Source organism: Lagenorhynchus albirostris, chromosome 3 (assembly GCF_949774975.1).
Source record: "Lagenorhynchus albirostris chromosome 3, mLagAlb1.1, whole genome shotgun sequence".
Lineage (NCBI taxonomy): Eukaryota > Metazoa > Chordata > Mammalia > Artiodactyla > Delphinidae > Lagenorhynchus > Lagenorhynchus albirostris.
Genome location: NC_083097.1, coordinates 158,637,329 through 158,655,843, shown reverse-complemented (window position 1 = coordinate 158,655,843; position 18,515 = coordinate 158,637,329). Strand labels below are relative to the sequence as shown.

General features: G+C 52.7%; 1 protein-coding gene across 7 annotated transcripts in view; it reads left to right on the top strand.

Moving 5' to 3' along the window:
* The first annotated feature begins 8,878 nt into the window (after nt 1–8,878).
* CPAMD8 (C3 and PZP like alpha-2-macroglobulin domain containing 8) overlaps nt 8,879–18,515 on the top strand; it is a 99,284-nt gene continuing 89,647 nt past the window's right edge. For all 7 annotated transcript variants that reach the window (XR_009539744.1, XR_009539743.1, XM_060144664.1 and 4 more), the window contains exons 1-3: nt 8,879–9,046; nt 12,667–12,818; nt 14,541–14,563. Coding sequence is in view for 5 of the 7 variants with exons in the window: in XM_060144664.1 (XP_060000647.1) it covers nt 8,955–9,046; nt 12,667–12,818; nt 14,541–14,563 (267 nt within the window). In the remaining 2 variants the exon portion in view is untranslated. The remainder of the gene's footprint in view (nt 9,047–12,666; nt 12,819–14,540; nt 14,564–18,515) is intronic.

The following is an 18,515-nucleotide window of genomic DNA, read 5'->3' as shown; positions in this document are numbered from 1 at the left end:
GGGCTTCATCACATCCTTGTTAAGGCAAGGCCCACTTAAGCCTGTCCTGCTCTGCTTTTGCCAACTTGCTCCTCTGTGCTTCCCCTCACGGAGCCCCAGGCTGCTCGTCTGTGAAATGGGGGAACTTATAGAGCACACCGGGTCAAGGGGGTTAAAATGCTTAAGATACATAATGCGATAATGTGAGGACCTTAGGACCTTTGGAAGCAGGCAGTGAGAGGACAGAGAAATGGTCCTAGATACACTTGCCAGGGTGCCACGGGCATACACAGAACAGACAAAATCCATCCCCAGTTCGGATGGACTCTAGAACCTAACAGGGGAGCACAGGACAGCCCAGGGAACCGAGATAGGGAGGGGGAAGCCTTCTCAGGCCACAAGGTTCAGTGGGACCCCGTTCTCTGCAGGAATCCTCATTGAATCCCGGCGCCCTCTCGGGTTGCAGCTCATGGCTGACCCACAACATTAGCCATCAGTTGTGGGAGCCCAGTATGAGATGCTGCTGGCAGCACAAGAGGCCCACATTCTCCAGATTCCGGATTTTGGAAGGAGACCCAGGAAGTGGAGGCATGGGAAAGGAGCCCAGAACCAGCTCTGGTTTCCTGGGTGCCGCTCCTGGGCCAGGCCCAGAGTCGAACTCTCTGCACGCACTCGTCGCCTTGTTTAGTCCTAGCGGCATGTAGGAGGGTGGGGTTATGACTATCCCTATGTGATGGACAAGGAAAACGAAGTCCAGATTGCTTGGCACTGCCCCAGATGTGAAGCTGGGTTGGGACCCCTAAGCCTGGCTCCAAGCCCCCACCCACACCCAGCCCTTCACTTGCTGTGGTCTGTACTCTGAGGCTATGAGAATGACACAGTGGGGCAAACCTAACTTAGGCCAAGGAAGTGACAAATTGGACTTATGCACAGACTTCAACTTATACAGGTATTACTCCCTTCCTGGGAAGGGCCTAAGAAATCACTTAAGATTATTTGCTGAAAGGTCCCTGTGCTAGCGTGAATAAGATCCCCCTAAAATTCATGTCCACCCAGAATCTCAGAATATGATCCTGTTTGGAGCACAAGTCCAAATGGGTTTGGGTCTTTGCAAATGTAATCAGTTATTACAATGAGATCAGGGACTTCCCTGGTGGCGCAGTGGTTAAGAATCCGCCTGCCAATGCAGGGGACACGGGCTCAAGGCCTGGTGCGGGAAGATCTCACATGCTGCAGGGCAACTAAGCCTGTGCGCCATAGCTCCTGAGCCTGCGCTCTAGAGCCCACAAGCCACAACTACTGAAGCCCATGCTCCTGGAGCCTATGCTCCGCAACAAAAGCCACCGCGATGAGAAGCCCATGCACCGTAATCAAGAGTGGCCCCTGCTCACCACAACTAGAGAAAGCCCGGGCACAGCAACAAAGACCCAACACAGCCAAAAATAAATAAATTTAATTTAAAAATAATAATAACATTAAAAAAATTAAAAAAAATAAAAAGAGGCCATATTGGATTAGGGCGGGCCCTCAATCCAATAGGACTGGTGTCCTTATAAGAAGAGGGAAGTTTGGACACACACACACACACACACACACACACAGAGACACACACAGGAGGAGAGAAAGCCACGTGATGATGGAGGCAGAGATTGTGAGATGAACTGGGACCTGGGACCCTTTGCTGCGTGCGTGTGCCTGGACAAAGTTCTCCTGGAGCAAAAGAATACAAAGAAACTATAAGGGACTAAAAAATAACTGCATGCATGTGCAGTAGAGGCAATTATAAACAGTAAGATACCAAAAGGCCACAGACCAACCGCCAGTTCTGACGTGCCAGGAGCAAAAACAGGGTACTGCCCATGATCCCTGCACAGAGTACCACCAAGGCAGTGGGCAGACTACCTAAACTACACCTCCTGCCCAACCCCCTGATCTGCCCGACCCCCCTCACCCCATGTAAGGAAGCCCTTAACCCCCAGCTCAGGGAGTGAGCAAAGGCACCTGTTCCCGCTCCCTCTAAAGCCTTGCCTGAATTTCTCTTTTTTTTTTTTTTTTTTTTTTTTTTTTGCGGTACGCGGGCCTCTCACTGTTGTGGCCTCTCCCGTTGCGGAGCACAGGCTCCGGATGCGCAGGCTCAGTGGCCATGGCTCATGGGCCAGCCGCTCTGCGGCATGTGGGATCTTCCCGGACCGGGGCACGAACCCGCGTCCCCTGCATCGGCAGGCGGACTCTCAACCACTGCGCCACCAGGGAAGCCCTTGCCTGAACTTCTCATCTGGCCTCTTATCAATTTCTATTGATTAAAGAGTCCAAGGACCCTAGTCAGTAACCATGGGAGCAATGTATCAATTAGCCAAGGTAAGCCAAAGACTTCCAGAGGCCACCGAAAACTGGGAGAGAGGCATGGAATAGATTCGCCCTCACAGTCTGCAGAAGGAACCAACCCTGCCAAACCTTGATTTTGGATTTCAGGCTCCCAGAACCATGAGGAAAGAAATTCTGTTGTTTTAAGTCACTCAGTCTGTGGTCCTACATTATAGCAGCTACAGGACACTAACAGACCCCAGAAATGGTTGTTGCATCTGCAAACAGCATTCACTCTGCCGTGGACTGCAACCGCAGATAACAACTGGAAAGCCCTCTGCCCAAGTGCGTCTGCCCTCTACTCGGCTGCGAAATTCCTTGGACATTTTCATGGTGCAAAAGTGCAGGACACACCATGCACAGAAGCAGCATCACATGGAGCTGGCTTTAGGGAATCTGAGTGGCAGAGCTCACATCGTTAGCTTTTCCCTTGACCTCTGCTGAGCCCTGGGCTGGGCACCTCCAGGTGAGGTGTGTGAAATCCACCTTCTCATTACTGGTCTTTATTAATTCAACTGCAAGTGGAATTGAGCTGTTTGGGGCTTCCGTGAGATGCTGGAAATACAGAGCCAGAGAGGGAGGGAGCAAAAGGAAGCAAAGACCTGTCAGTGTGGGCATTCCCAAAGCACATTGCTTGTTCAGAAATATATATGCAAACAACTATATTTGCATGTGTTTCCATATGCCATTTTTTGCTCTATTGAGATATCATTGACATGCCATCAAATTTACCTGTTTTCAGTGTACAAATCAATGATTCCTCATAAACTTACAAGATTTTACAACATCATGACAATCTAGTTTTAGAATATTTCCGTCACCCCCAAAATATCCCTTGTGTCATTTTACCATTAATCTTTGTTCACAGCCAACCAACACCTCTATCTAGTTCCAGAATATTTTCATCACCCCATAAAGAAACCCCATACCCATTAGCAGTCACTCTCCACTCTTCATCCACCTCAATCTGTTGCTGGCAACCACCAATCTGCTGTCTGTTTTGCACATTTCATCCAAACTGAATCATGCGCTATGTGGTCTTTTGGGTCTAGCTTCTTTCACTGAGCATAACGGATAATGGTTTCAAGGTTCGTCACATTGTAGCCATGTCAGTGCTTCATTCCTTTCTATGGCTGAATAATATTCCATTGTATGGATGAACCACATTTTGTTTATCCATTCATCTATTGATGGGCATTTGGGTCATTTCCACCTTTTGGCTACTGTGAAGAGTGCTGCTATGACGTGTGTGTACAATTTGTTTGAACACCTATTTTCCAGACTTCAGGTCTACACCTAGGGGTGGAATTGCTGGGTCATATGCAAACTCTATGTTTAACTTTTGGAGGAATCATTCCCTTCTTTTCTGAGATTATTTTAAAGATAATAATGAAGATTATCTCTCTGTCCTCACCCAGTTAGAAATGTCACATAGAGCATAAGACACCCTGTCGAATGTGAATCCCACATAAGAAACAAATAAAATTTATTAGTGTAAGCATGTCCCAAATATTGCATGGGCTACGCTTATGCTAAAAATTGTTGTTGTTGTTGTTTATCTGAGTCAAATTTAATTGTATTTTTCTTTGCTAACTCTGGCAAACCTACACCTAATTCATGCCTTATCTTGGGTGAAAACATTGCTATTTAGCCCCACTGCTTATTTACAATCTCTCTGTCTTTGGGTATATATCCCAGAGTGGAAACTGATGGAGTATATGGTAATTCTGTTTAACTTTTTGAGGAACTACCAGACTTTTTCCCGCATGGCCGCATCATTTTACATTCCCGTGAGAAATACGCAAGGGTTTCAATTTCTCCACATCCTCACCAACACTTGTTATTGTCTTTTTTCAAAAAAAATACTATCATTGTAATAGGTGTGAAGTAGGAGCTCATTGTGGTTTTGGTTTACATTTCCCTACTGATTAGTAATGTTGAACATCTTTTCACGTACTTGTGGACCATTTATATATCTTCTTTGGAGGAGCCTTTCTCAAAGTCCAGCCTGGGAAGGGGGATCACGCTGGTTGTGTGGAAAAGCCTCTGCTCTTCACATGCTGCGGGCATAAAGGACACAGGGTGAAAGTGATCACACAGGTGCAGGAAGATCCCCCCAGTCATCCTTCCCTCCTCTCCAGGTTCCTGCTCCCCAGGCAGCAGGAGGTGAAAGTGCTTGGGTCTTGTTGAAATCGCCTTCCTGCATCCCTCTCTCTGGCTCCTCTTCTCTCCCCAAGCCCCATACCCCACCTTCCCTGATTTGTGGGAATCACACAGGGCACATACTTCCTTTATCTGTTTGTCCCTTGTCCCATGGATGGACACACAGTCTGCTTCTGTCTATTCACCACCGTTGAATGACGCAGCTGTGAAAGCTCTTGGCTGGGTCACCTTGGACGCATTCATGTCCTTGCAGCAGGGTCAGAGGTCACATGCAGTTTCAGCTTCATTAATATCACTGGCCACTCCCCAAGTGACAAACTGGCTGTTTCCTCCTGAGCAGCAAACATCATTCACCACAGCCACTCCTGCACATGGCATGCCCTGTTCCCCCTCTGGCTCTGGGGTCCTGGCCATGCCGTATTCAGCTCCCACCTCCTGCCGGTGGTGGGGCTGCTCATCTGTCATCCCCTGCCACATCCTGACTGCCGGGTGCTCAGCGAGCCCAGGACCAGGCTGGCTCCCTGGAAGAACAAAATGCTTCTCACAGTTGAACTGTCTTCCTCGTCCTCCCACCCAGACTGCTATGCCATTCATCACTGGTGACCGAGGAGATATTTAGCAAACTCTTCCTGGGGGGGTAAAAGCAGCCAGTTCTTCCCTGACATATTCTTGAAAATGACTATGTTCTTCACACCAACCACAGGGCTCATGGAAAAAAGGAGTCAGGACACCACACTCAAAAACTGTGTCAAGGGCTTCCCTGGTGGCACAGTGGTTAAGAATCTGCCTGCCAGTGCAGGGGACACGGGTTCGAGCCCTGGTCTGGGAAAATCTCACATGCCGCGGAGGAGCTAAGCCCGTGAGCCACAACTACTGAAGCCTGTGCACCTAGAGCCCATGCTCTGCAACAAGAGAAGCCACTGCAATGAGAAGCCCGCGCACCACAACGAAGTGTAGCCCCCGCTTGCCACAACCAGAGAAAGCCCACGCCCAGCAATGAAGACCCAATGTAGCCAAAAATAAATAAATAAAATAAATAAATTAAAAAAAAAACGGTGTCAGTAACACATTTTAAAAAGATAGACATTTACTAAAAACTGATAGCACCGTTATACACACGTTAAACCCTAAGAATGACACGAATACTATAGCACATGTGGCACTTGACCTTGGAAAAGACCTGAGGTTCATGTGTGGATGTGGTGTGGGAAGGTTGTAGCCTTCGTGTCTCTGAGAGGTACCAGGAGGAGGTTTGCTGAAATGAGATGCGACATGGTCATCCCAGACAGGGGAGGGCAGGGTGGCTCCTAACAGCTCAGGGAGTGTAGATGTTGAGGGTGTGTGTGTGTGTGTGTGTGTGTGTGGCACGGGTTGTATATTCCCATGTGGCTCTGGTCAGTGGGGTGCTACTTCCTGCATTCACTCCGTGTTTCTTGCAGACCAAATCCTGCATAAGCAATACCACATTCCATCAAATTACGCTCAAATCCTTCCCTTATGTATCCATCATGTTGGAACAAATTTTTGTTTTCAAAACTAGTGTTAGAGCAGAATTGACTGTACTCCCCCCATGACCAGTTTCAAGCTGCCAGCAGGAAGTCACTACATGGGAAGAGATGTGTATCATTACAGAGTCTTTTTACCATCAGATACAAAGGTCAGGGATACTCTCAAGAGCACAGAGAAGAGTATGATGTAGTGAAATAATGAGGAACTGATAACTTTTGCACACTTATTGTTTTTGTTTTTAATATCATATACTAAATTGAAAGTTGGTGCAACAATTTCTAATAATGGCTCTGTTAACCAGGGACTCACACAAGTGCTGGAAATGTATCAAATGTGGGACTCTTCCCCAGTTCCCCACTGCAGCTCAGGGGACCAGGGAGGATGTCACATGTACTGTGACACTTCAAAGCAGCGGCCCGGCATCCAGTAGCAAATGGCGCTCCTGCCCCAGGGGAGACAGACAGGAAGTAGGTTCACTGGGATAATAAGATCATGGCCTCTACCGTACTGGGCACCATGGAGTGAGTTAAATTGGGTGACGAGAGCACGGTGGTGTTCTATTTGCCTCTTATTCACCCCATTAGGGAAGGAAGGATCCCTCATGCTAAATAGCACAAGATAGCCAAACACACAATACCCAACACTGAACGGGTGGGGTAGAGTGGTCTGTTAGTTACGTATATTCACAACCCCGGGCGGGGTGGGGGGAAGACACAGCTGGCCATGCAGGACCACATGAGGGTTGCACTTAGGAGCGGGGTGGACAGCCAGAGGCTGTGGGAGGCAGGCTTCGTAGTAACAAGAGGGTGGGGTGCCCCTGCTTCCCTCGGGAGGATGTGATGGGCTTACTTGAATAACAAGAAGTGAGGGAATTCCCTGGTGGTCCAGTGGTTAGGGCTGGTCAGGGAACTGAGATCTTGCAAGCCGTGGGGCTCGGCCAAAACCAAAAACCAAAACACCAAGAAAATGAAATCTATTAGCTTAGGACTGGGTGGAGTGCAGCTGGTTTGACCGACAGGGGAACTAGCCAGGTGGGGTTCAGCCTCTCCTGCTGAGTGGGGGCAGACCTGGCGAGAGCAGGGAACTCAGGCTTTGGGGGACCTGAAATCTGAGGCTTTGTCTTACAGGTAGTCAGGCAAGAAGGGAGGGTAGAGCTAGTCCTGAAGGTAGAAGGGGGCCAGCCTTGGGATGCCAGGAGGAGGAGTGGCCCAGGCAGAGGGGCCAGTTGGCACCTCGGCTGGAGGAGGTGGTGGTGGTAGTGAGTCGGGATCCACGGAACCCTGGAGGCCTGTGTAGCCAGAGCTCAGCAGGTGAGGGAGAGAACAGAGGGGCAGGAGGCTGGCCTCGCGAGACTGGAGAGTGGAGCCTGGTTTACGGAGGAGCAGGGGGAGGCGCGCAGGGGCTGGGCAGACGTGAATTATGAGGATTACGCTAGACCACCCTGCTTGGTGCCAGTGTGGCTGGGACTGGAGGCTGGCAACTCCTCCTGGTCTCTCAGCACTGCAGCTGCTCCCCAGTCCACTCCGGCCCCTGCACAGCCCCCTCCGCCATCTATGACAGCAGATCCTGTCTGCCCTGAAGTCCCCACTGCCTGCCCAGGGCTTGGTGCTCACTGGGTGGCCAGGGCTTGGCCAAAAGCCCTTGGAGAGGGTTGGTGGGAGAGGCTGCCTGGAGGACCCACGATGCCCGTAGGGCAGGGAGGGCGCAAGGGAGGTTTCTGGAAGAAGCAGGAGTTGGCCAGGCCAAGGAGGAGGGCAGAGGGGCAGAGTTTGAGCAAAGGCTGGCAGTGGGGATCGGCACAGGGTGGCACAGGGCATCTAGAAACTAGGATGAGGTGGGAGCCACCAGGGCAGCCTCAGGGCAGCCCGGTGTTTGGACTTGGCCTGGATAAATAGAGACCCGGGAGGATTTGGGGCAGGAGGGCCATATGGTCAGCTCTAGAGTTTTAGAAGTAAGACCCTTGTCCCTGCAGGGGTCCTCACTAGAGGGACCACCTGGGACAGTTGGGGGGTAACTAGAGGAGGGACAGGACTTGGACATGACATAAAAAGTTGGTGGGTGCCCCCTTCCAGAGGGACCTAAAACAGTGAGGCCATCACTGAGTTGGGCACACTGGGAGGGGCAGGAGGGGGCACCCTGCTCTCCGAGAGGGAAAGTGAGGCCCAGAGAGGGAGGGGCCTGGCCTAGGGGATTTGTGGATGGAGGAGGTGGGGAGAGGGAAGAAGCGAGGAGCGGCAGTCAGGCGCCTGGGGGAAGCTGCGGGTCTGAAGTTTCATCCCTTGGCCAGCCTCCGTTTCCCCAAAGGGCTCAGCTCCTCCTGTGAGTGCACTGCACAGGTCGCCGGGTCCAGGCTGGGGCAGGTGGGGGGTGCCGACAAGGTGCGGGGTGAAGGCGGCGCGGAGACCGAGCGGCCCCCGCTTGGGGCGGGGCGGGGCGGGGCCGGGCTGGTCCGCAGGGTGGGGGCGGCGGGGAGGCGGCCAGGCAGGGAGCTCGGAAGGGGGCAGTCCGGGGCGGGGGCGGGTCCGGAGAGGATGCGGGGCCGGGTTGCGGGGGGCGAAGAGTGGGATGGGTCGCGTCCGACGAAGGGGAAGGGAATGGGTCAGGTCTGGGGGTGCGTCCGGGCTGAGGGCGGGGCGGGTCCCAGGAGATATTGGGGGAGAGTCGGTTTTGAGGGGGGGGATGAGTCCCGGGAAGGGAGCGGGAGGAGGGGGCGGGACGAGGTCCGGAGAGTGGGCGGGGCGGGAGGCAGGGAGGGGGTGAGCGGGGCGGGTCCGGGTGGGGGCGGGCCCGGGGACAAGGCGGGTCCGGGGAGGGGGCTGGTCCCCCGCTGCCCCAGCCTAGCCGGGCGCGGAGTTGGGCGCATGGCGCCGGGCGCACTGCGCGGGGGCTGCGAACAAAGGGCCCCCTACCCGGGCGCGGCAGCCTCGCGGAGCCGGAAAATGTGGGTCGCCCTGCTCTGGCCGCTGCTCCGGCTCCTGCTGCTGCTGCTGTCGCCGCGGGACGGCGTGCGCGCTGCGCAGCCCCAGGCCCCGTGAGTAGCCCCGGGCGACGGAGGAGGCTGGCCGCCTTCTGGGGGTGGGGGTCGCGGGGTCTGGTTCAGAGACGCAGCGACCTGTCCAAAGCCACACAGCCTCCGGGCTGGGCGGGACCTAGAATCTTGACCCCCTAGCCGCCACGAGTCGGACTGGGAAGAGGGTAGCCTGAGGCTTCAGAAGTGGCCCCGTGGGGGTACAAGGACTCCTCAGAGCTAAGGCGGCGAGGCCCTCCCCCCATCCCACCTCGCTCCCTTGGTGTGACCAGGGCTGTCTTCTTGGGTGGCGATTTCCAGTTGTCCGTGGCTTGAAGGTAAGAGGTGCGTGTCTTGGCTGAGAAATGGAAGGAGAGACCTGCCGTTCCGTTTTCCTTGGGAGGGCGTGGGGGGGGGCGGAGGAAGTGTTTATTTTGCTTCCACATTTTTCTTGAAGTTTGCTTACAGAGCTTCTGGTGAGTTGACACAGTGAGGAGGTGAATTAACTAGCTGCTAAGGAGAATTTCCCATGAGTTGGCTTCACAGGGACTATTCGCAGACCTGCCAAGTTTGGGTGAGCCCTGCGGGGTTGTGGGCTGGGAGGGGGCCTGCCTGCAGCTGCTCAAGCTCAGCCGTTTCGTGCAGACCGGCCTTTCTGAGCCTTGTTCAAGCAGCCCTTGTACAGGAGTTCCCAGAAAACAGGTCAGCAGTGAGACTAGGTGAGCGGAGGCACCTCCCGTGCTGCTCCTTTGGATTACAAGTTTGAAAAGTAAGACACCATGCTGCAGTTGGAACCATGGGGTTTACCTCCCCTGGGCCTTGTGAAATTGGAGCCCAGCAAACTTTTGACCTGATGCTTTCAAAGCTGGCATCCCTCAGGATAGCAGTTTTCAGCCAAGGGGCGATTTTTGTCTCCCTGGGGTCATTCAGCAATGTCCGGAGGCATGTTTGGTGGTCACGTCTAGGGGGAGGCCATGCGGCTGGAATCTACTGAGTGGAGGCCAGGGATGCTGCAACACATCCTGCCATGCACAGGACAGTCCCCAGCACGAAGCATGACCCTGCCCTCCATGAGAGACCCCGCCTTATAAGGACCAAGTTCAGAGTCCCTGTGTTGCAGAGTTTTAAATAGTTCTCAGGAGTATTTGCCTCTGACTAAAGTTGCCCTGGGATCTTACCTACTGTTGAGTCAAATGGAACTCCCGTGCTGGGAGACACACAGTGACCAACCAGGGGTCCAGATTAGCCGACCTCTAAGCCAGAGCCATGGCGCATCAGCCCGAAGGGTCCCGTTTTAGGAATAGCCCCGGATACCCACTTCTATGATCCATCTGATTGTATTGTGAGGAATGCCTGATGCCAGAAAGCCCTATGGATTTGCACACTGTTATGAGACCAATACTGTCTACACTTTACCAAATACCACCCTTCCCAGGATGGGACCTTCCAAGACCAAAGGATGAGAAACCAGTGTCAGCCCAGATGGCAGGGGTGTATCAGGTAGACAGTGATTGGCTGGCGAGCACTCCAACAGCTGTAATTCCTGAGTCGCAGGGAAAGTTAATTTGGTTCCATCAGGTTCTCTGGGCCTTTGAGTGAAGACCCTAACTCAGATCTGGATAAGGGCTTTAGAAGTGCCCAAGGAAAGTGAACACGTGGGTTGTGTATTTCCCCCAGTACTCTTCCACACTCAGCAGGTGCTATGTGGGAGGCCCTGGGGGTCATCTGGGAGCTGGGCAGAAAGTTTCTGTCCTGAAGGTGGCCGTATTCCCGTGCTGCAGTGGGGCAGGACACACAGGAACCCAGGGTCATTGCCCGTGCAGGTCGGTGTTAGAGTTCAGATAGTACACATCACGTACGTGGGGGTGATTGTGTGCTCCAGACAGTACAGTTACGTACCCAGGATCATTGCGTGCTCTGTGCACCGCTGAGGCCAGACACTGCACAGGTGACCCCAGGGTCACTGCGCCCTCTGGTCAGTGCTGGAGCTGGATGGTGCACATCACACATGAAGCAAAGGTCTTCCCATGCTTGAGGCAGTACATGTCTGTCCCAGTGTCACGGAATGCTGTGCTTGATGCTGGAGTGGGACAGAACATATAGGACGCAGGATCAGTACACATTGTGGTCAGTGCTGGATCTGGACAGAACATCCATGAAACCCAGGGTCGTTGCATGCTCCGGCTGGTGCAGGATCAGTGTATGCTCTGTGCATGGCCGCAACTTTCAATGATGTGGCCCCACTTTCAATGATGTGTGGCCCCACTTTCAATGATGTGGCCCCACTTTCAATATGCTCTGTGCATGGCCGCAACTCTGTGCATGGCCAAGGCCTGACACTGCACAGAGGAGCCCTGTCATTGCAGGCGCTTGTCGGTGCTGGAGTCAGACAGAACATCAGACCCCAGGGTTACCGGGTCCAGCCACTGCTGGGCAGTGCACCTACGAAACTAGGGTCTTTGCACACTCTTATCAGTGCTGGAGTCATATACTACATGGCATGTCTCGAAGGTCCTCTTCGTGTATGGTGTGTGGTAAGGGTCTAAATTCATCTCTTTGTGTGTGGACCTGGGGTTGTCCCAGAGAGGACGTTGAGAAATAAAAAAACCTCTCCTGATCTCAGTGTTTGCCCAGTGTTTTCCCTCTCTCCTGTTTCCTTCTGATGCCTGTAGTTCTGCACTGTTGGAATCGTGCTGCCTTTGCTGCCAGGCTCCTGGCACTTGCCATTGCACTGTGAGTGGGTCACGTGGTTACGGATGAGCCTTTGTGATCTTCTACCTAAGGCTGCAAAATAACGGGGAAGCAGGAGCTCAGGTGGGGAGGACCTAGGCCTCCAGGTCCGGTGCCATAAGGGGGCCCCAGGGCCCTCTCCTGCCTAGGCTGTGTGATCTGGTGCACGTTCCTCCTCCTTCTGCAAGGTCAGCCTTCCCGTCTGGAAAACAGGATAATAACACCTCTCTTCCAGAAATGTCTTCCCAGTCAAGCTGAGTCTTTTGAGAAAGAAAGAGCTGTTTTGACTCCATTGTTCACAGTGCTTTTCCTGTTTCAGGCCATTTAGTTTGTCTTTAGGGTCTTATTCTTAAAATTAATGCTGCAGGTAGTTCCTTGCTTCTTTCCACTGGGGTCCAGAGTCTGGCTGCCTGGGTTTGTAGCCTAATCTCTCACTGACTCGGGCACGTGAATTGGCTTCTCTGGGGCTTAATTTCTGACTCTGTAAATGGGAGATGTTAGCACGTCTCACGGGTGGCTTTGAGGATGAAGTGGGATCCTACCAGTAACTCAGTCTACAGGGGAGAGTATTTTAGTTTGTGGGTGTGGCATGTGCAAAGGTCCTGTGGCAGAAGGAGCTGCGAAAAAAGTCCAGAGGCCATAATGCCGAGATCGAAGGGGGTGTGGTTCCAGGTAGATCCAGAGAAGCCAGATTCTTGCTTACTCAGGGCGAGGGGAGGAATTCAGAGGTGAACAAGCCTCAAGGAGCTCACAGGTTGGTAGGGGACACGGACACATAAAGTGACAGTGCCATTGGAGTGTGGTCAGGCATAGGTGGGAGTCCACCTAGGGTGCACCCTCATTCAGCCAGGTGACGGTGAGGCTAGGGATGGGTCAGAACCTTTGGCCTTCACTGCGGTTCTCCTCTTCTGCAGGGGCTATTTGATCGCTGCACCCTCCGTCTTCCGCTCAGGAGTGGAGGAAGTCATCAGTGTGACCATCTTTAACTCCCCGAGGGAAGTCATGGTCCAGGCTCAGCTGGTGGCCCAGGGCGAGGCGGTGGCGCAGAGCCAGGGAGCCATCCTGGGTAGGTCCCTGGGGTGCCTGACCAGGCCTTCCCCTCCCTTTGCAAAGTGGTCTTTAGGGCTCAGGCAGTGTCGGCATTGCTTTGCTTCCTTCCCACCTCACCTCCAGAACCCTGGCAGGAGTAGGAGGACAGGTTGCATTCTCCTCACTTTACAGATGGAGAGAGTAAGGCCCAGCAGGGGAAGCCACCTGCCCAGTCTGGGAAACCAGAGTTCCTTGTTCCTCAGCAGCTCGGGTTCAGTGGGCGCAGATCTGGATAGATTTGGGCACCCTTTCATGCCAGTTTTGGCTAGACGTGGGAAGGGGGCCCAGAGGGAACCTTGTGACCTTTTCAGATCCTTTGTTGAGCTTCTAGCACCCCTGTGGTGTTAGACCCGGAGCTGGGCTCACAGCCAGCCTGCCACTGAGTTGAGCTCAGGCCCTCAGCCAGCTTCTCCCTGGCTCTCCTTCGTAAACTGCAGACAACAGCAGCGTTGGCCTCTTGGACAAAGTGTGGAGACCAGGCCCTGCCTTAGGGCCTGTAGTCCAGCAGGGCAGGTAACTCATTCATCATGCAGGGTGTGGTGTGGCCACAGGAGACACCGAGAGATGATGTCAGGTCTCCCAAGGCCAACAAGGCAGCCTCTGTCCCCTGGGAGAGGGAGACTTGGGTAGGCAGGAGAAGTGCAGGCAGTCCCGACTCCACTGGCCAGTCCTGAAACCCAAATCAGGTTGGCTTCAGCAACAGAGAGTTTATGGGCTCTTATAACTAGAAAAGTCCCCTGGCATCACTGGCCCAGTCTCCCAGCTCCACTTCTGGATGTGCCTGTGTCTCTCCAAAGCAGGGAGGGACTGGCAGTTACCGGACCTTTGGGCAAAGTCCCAGGATTAACTCTGATTGGCTCATGTTGGGGCATGTGCTCAATCCTGAGCCAATCCCCGTGACCAGAGGGAAGGCCTATGCTGATTGGCCCATGTGGGTCATGTGCTCAACTCTGAACCAAGTCCTGTGACCAGGTGGACGGCCCATGCTGATTGGCCCATTTTAGGACATGTGCTCAACTCTGAACCAATCACTGTGTCTAGGAGGAAGGCCTATGTAGATCTGCACAGAGCCCCAGGGAAGATGGGCAGAACCCACTAAACCTTAAGAATTAGGAGTTGGGTAGGTGGGCTTCTCCAAGAAAATCGGGCTTCTGCTAGCAGGAAGTGGGGGAAATGGACACTGGGAAGCAGAAACAGTAGATGCCTAATTAAGTCCTGGAGGCCAAAGAGCCTGGAGAAGTGTCAGACGACAGATGACTCAGTTTGGGTGGAAGAGAGAGGTAGATGGAAGACTAGTTAGATCCATTGGACTGAGGTCCACTGGGGACCTCAGGCTCCTCTTTTTTCTCTCCACCTTTCTCCTTGTTCCTCTCCCGTGGAGTTTTCTCTTTGCTCCCCTCACAGCTTACCTTGGGCAGGGGCCAGGGGTGAAGTGAATAAAGTATGCAGGCTGGCCAACCTTCCCCTGAATAGCTCGGCTTTGTCCATGCCCTCCGGTCTTCAGTACTCTCCAGCTTGGAGGAAACCTCTCACTTCCGCCGATCCCAGCCCAGGCCAGACCAGCATGACCCAGGGTGTGTGTTTGTCCACAGAAAATCCCTCTGGGTTGAGAAAGCCCCTGTTTGTAAGGCTGCAGCTCAAGGAGGCAGGCAAACACAGCTCCTGATTTAACCGTTTTCATTTTATTTTCATTTTTTAGATAAAGGGACGATCAAACTCAAGGTAAGCTATGAATTTTTAAAATCAGAAACCCTACTTTGGAAATAAAGAATTGAACTGGAATGGAACAAGAGAAGTTGCATGTGTTGTGAAAAGAATCATTAATGGTGATGTTAAAAAAAAAAAAAAGAATAATGAAGGAAAAAACAGTTTACAAAAGGAGAAAGCTCAAAGCTCACCCATAATCCCATCCCTCATACTTTTCACTTTTTCGTGTTTCCCATAAATCCTTGTCCACATAAAGACATTTTCTTTCATAGTTGCAGTTAAAGGGTATATTGTGGTCTGTCATGCCATTTTCTCTTCACACGTTGCGTAAACATACTTCCGTGTTTCCAAGTCTCTATAATTGCATCCTATTGTAAATAACATCCCACTGCATCTCTTTCATATACTAATTTACTAACACCTCCCCCTCACACACACATCGCTTGTACATAGTTAGATTTCTTTCTTGTTTTCAGGGTTTTGATAATGTAATCCAAAAGTTGAGAGCATCTTTGTGCGTAAAGCTGTTAACGTACTGGATGCCTGCCTTAGACTGAACACCCTGAAAGAAGAACTACCAAATTAGGATCCAAGGCTCTTGCTGTGTCCTGTTTTGTCTTGGAAGACACAGCAGTGCACGTGCATGGTACCACCAGCTATACGTTAGAGACCAAATTGCCCTCAGCCTTGTTGGCATTGAATATTATTATTTTAAAATTATTTTACATACCAAACTACAGGTAGGTCATTCTCTGACATGGGTTTTTTAACTGGAGTCCTTGGATTTCAAGGCAGTCGTAAGCCCTGAAATTGTCGGCTTTTTCTGGGTTAGCTAGTCCTTAACGCTTACCAGATGCTCAAAGGAGTCCCTGAAAGGATGGGCTAAGTAGAGAATCATTCCAAATTGTAATGTGCTCTCTCCCAGTGATTAGAATGAAGTCCGGGGCGGTTCCTCTTCCATGGGATGGGATGCATCATTAGTGTCTCATTGCTGTGGGGCAGTGGTCTTCCTGCCCTCTTGTCAATGTTAGAATTCTTTCTCTAGAGTTCTCTCCCGGGGGTGAGGTTTGCAGGGTCTGGAGACAGTTCTGGTTGTCACAGCTTGGGGGGCAGGGTTGGAGGTTGCTACTGGCTTCTAGTGGGTAGAGACCGAGGATGGTGCTCAAGTCCTATAATACACAGGACAGCCCCTCCGCGGAGAATGAGCCAGCCCCAGATGTCAGCATTTGGAAAACCCTGGATCAATAGGCTAGAGCCGCCCTTGCCGGCTTCCTGTGAGCAGATCTGCTTTCTTGTGAATCAGAATGCAGGGCTGCCCTGTCCACTGACAGATGAACTACTTAGGAAAGAAGAAAGCCTCGTGTATTTTATTTAGAGAAGTACTTTTACTAAAGCATATTACTTACCAGAAAGAAAAAAAAAGAAAGAAAGAAACCAGGGCTGCCCCAGCGGGGTTAAGATTATGCTCTGTCCCTAGCCACCGCACATAAGAAGGCACTCTTCACAGGCTAGATGCTGTGGATTTGTATAAGAAACCAGTAAAGGGCCATATAACTTTGGGAGAAGGGCCGGGGATCCCTGGACTGGAGACTTTCAAAAGGGTCTTGGGATCCTTAGCATTTAGAAGAGCTCTGGATGAGCCTTTCTCAACTTGGGGAGTGGGGAAGGATGCTCCCCTCCCCCGCCGGGGGACAATGGCAGTGTCTGGAGATATTTCTGGTTATGGTAGCTGGGGGTGAGGGTGCTACTGCCATCTAGTGGGTGGAGGCCAGGGATGCTGCTCAACACCCTACAGGGACAGGACGCCCCCGTCCCTGTCACCGCAGAGGATGATTCAGCCCTAAACGTCAGTAGTGCCGAGGTTGAGTTAAGAAACTCTGCTCTGTGGAACCATGGTGTGGGCCTCAGACAAGAGAGAAGCTGCTCTTGTGGGTGTAGGACTCCCCTGCCCACTACCCCACCCACTCCCCAGCCGTGCCTGCCTTGGGGACCTGAGTGCTTCCGGGTACAGGGTTTGGAAACCCGTGTTGTGAGGACCTAGTGTTGCCACTGACTGCCACGGGCAGGCTCTACCCGGTCTGTGTCTCGCCTCGTCCCTCTCATCTGTGCAGCAGCGAGGATGCCGGTAAGAGGCCCTTGATGGAACTTTCAAGAAAGCGTACCTAAAACCTCGTGATATTTGTTTTATTCCGATTTTTTAGACTTAACCCGTGCATCTGTGTGACAAATGTCTTAAGCATCTATTCAGTTTCAAGCAGGAAGTTGGCCACATTCCCTGCTCTCAGCCACCAGCCTTATTAGTGATGGGCAAAGGGGTGGGTCAGACAGTAAACCCCCAATTACATAAACATGATCACCTCAGAGAGTAGCAAGTGTCCTATTTTAGGACACTAAATGTTAATCAGATTCTAACATTTTGTTTTAAAATGTGTCAGAGAAAGAGAATGCTGAGGAGTGGGGGGTAGAGTCCCATTTTATATGGCAGCAGGGTCCCTCTGAGCTGAAACCAGGAGGAACCGACATGCAGGAATCTGGGGGCAGGGCATTCCAGGCAGAGGGAACCACCGGTGCAAAAGCCCTGGGGCAGGAAAGAGGCCAAAAGAGGCAGCCAGTGGCCTGGAGTGGAGCCAGCCAGGCGCTCCCATGAATAGTGGGAGGGAGATTTCCAATCTGTGGAATCAGCCTTCACCTGAATCCCTCTGCTTCGGATGGTTTCCATTTAGGAGGGGAATCGTGATACCTGTCGCCACCAACCATGGGTGTCTACTGTGTGCCATGCCTTTAAGTCCTGATCACCCATCTGCACAACAATGTGTCGGAAACTCAGGGTCTAGTGAGTCTGGTGGCTTCTCTCTGGGGTATGTTTGGTGGATGCCTACGGAGTCCGGTAATCTGGGACCCACACCCAGAGCCCCAGGGGCCTCTCCTGCCTGGAGGGGCGGGGAGCTGGGCGTTCATCAGGGCGGTGGATCGGCCTGCCGTAGGACTGGCCCCTCCACACAGCCTTCCCCAGAGGACAGCCAGCCTCTTTCTTTAGCTGGGCCCCAAGCCCCCCACCTTTGTACTCAGCTGCCAGCTACACCAACTTTGCCTGGCCGCCTCCCTTGCTTGGATCTCGGCCCCCCGAGTCCTTGGCTGTCACTGATGCTAAAGGAGCAAATGTGGATCACTGAGGTCAGGGGTGGGGATGGGGGTCAGCTCAGTCCAGAACCTTCCGGCAAGACCTTTGAGGGCTGGCAGGTGCAGGACCAGGTAGGAACGCCACTTTGAGCTGAGACTTGATTGGAAACGGCAGCTCTGCAGCTTTCAAGACCCGGGGCGGGTCACTTCATGTCCCCAAAGGTCACATCTGATCCTTTCTGTTCTCAGGGGCAACTTCTTGGTCCCAGCACCCACGACACCCCGCTGGGACACAGCCCCCCGCCCCCTCCCGCCAGCTACTTCCTACCTGTCCATGCCTGCTCCCCTGAGTGGCCTGGGTTTTTTTCCTCCTTGCATGGAGGTCTTTGGTGCTGAGTGGTTTCCAGAAACAAAGGCAGGTAAAGATTTGGGGGTCAGAGTAAGGGGATTATCCTCAAGTTCGTCCTAAAGGTTCTCAAGGTTAACTGCAGTTAGGAGGGACCCCAGAGTCCTGAGACGCCCCATCCCGAGGGTGGCAGGTGGGCAGGCAGGCAGGCAGGGTCCCTCTGATGCTGTTCAGAGCAGACAAGAGAGGCAGCCAGAGACAGGTGCTGGAAGGATGGAGAAGGTCCTGGCATGCCCCGACCTCATCCATAAAATGGGCACACTGGTGTGAGGACCGGTCAGATAATTCACCAGGATACTTAGCATGGTTGATTGCTGTGATGGTCACGAGGACTTTTTCACCCCTTGAGCAATCACACAGGTGGATGCTGACAAACAACTGGGAGAAGAACACCCCCGCATTTGGATGGTCTTAGGAACAGGTGGTGCTGTAGCTCCCAGT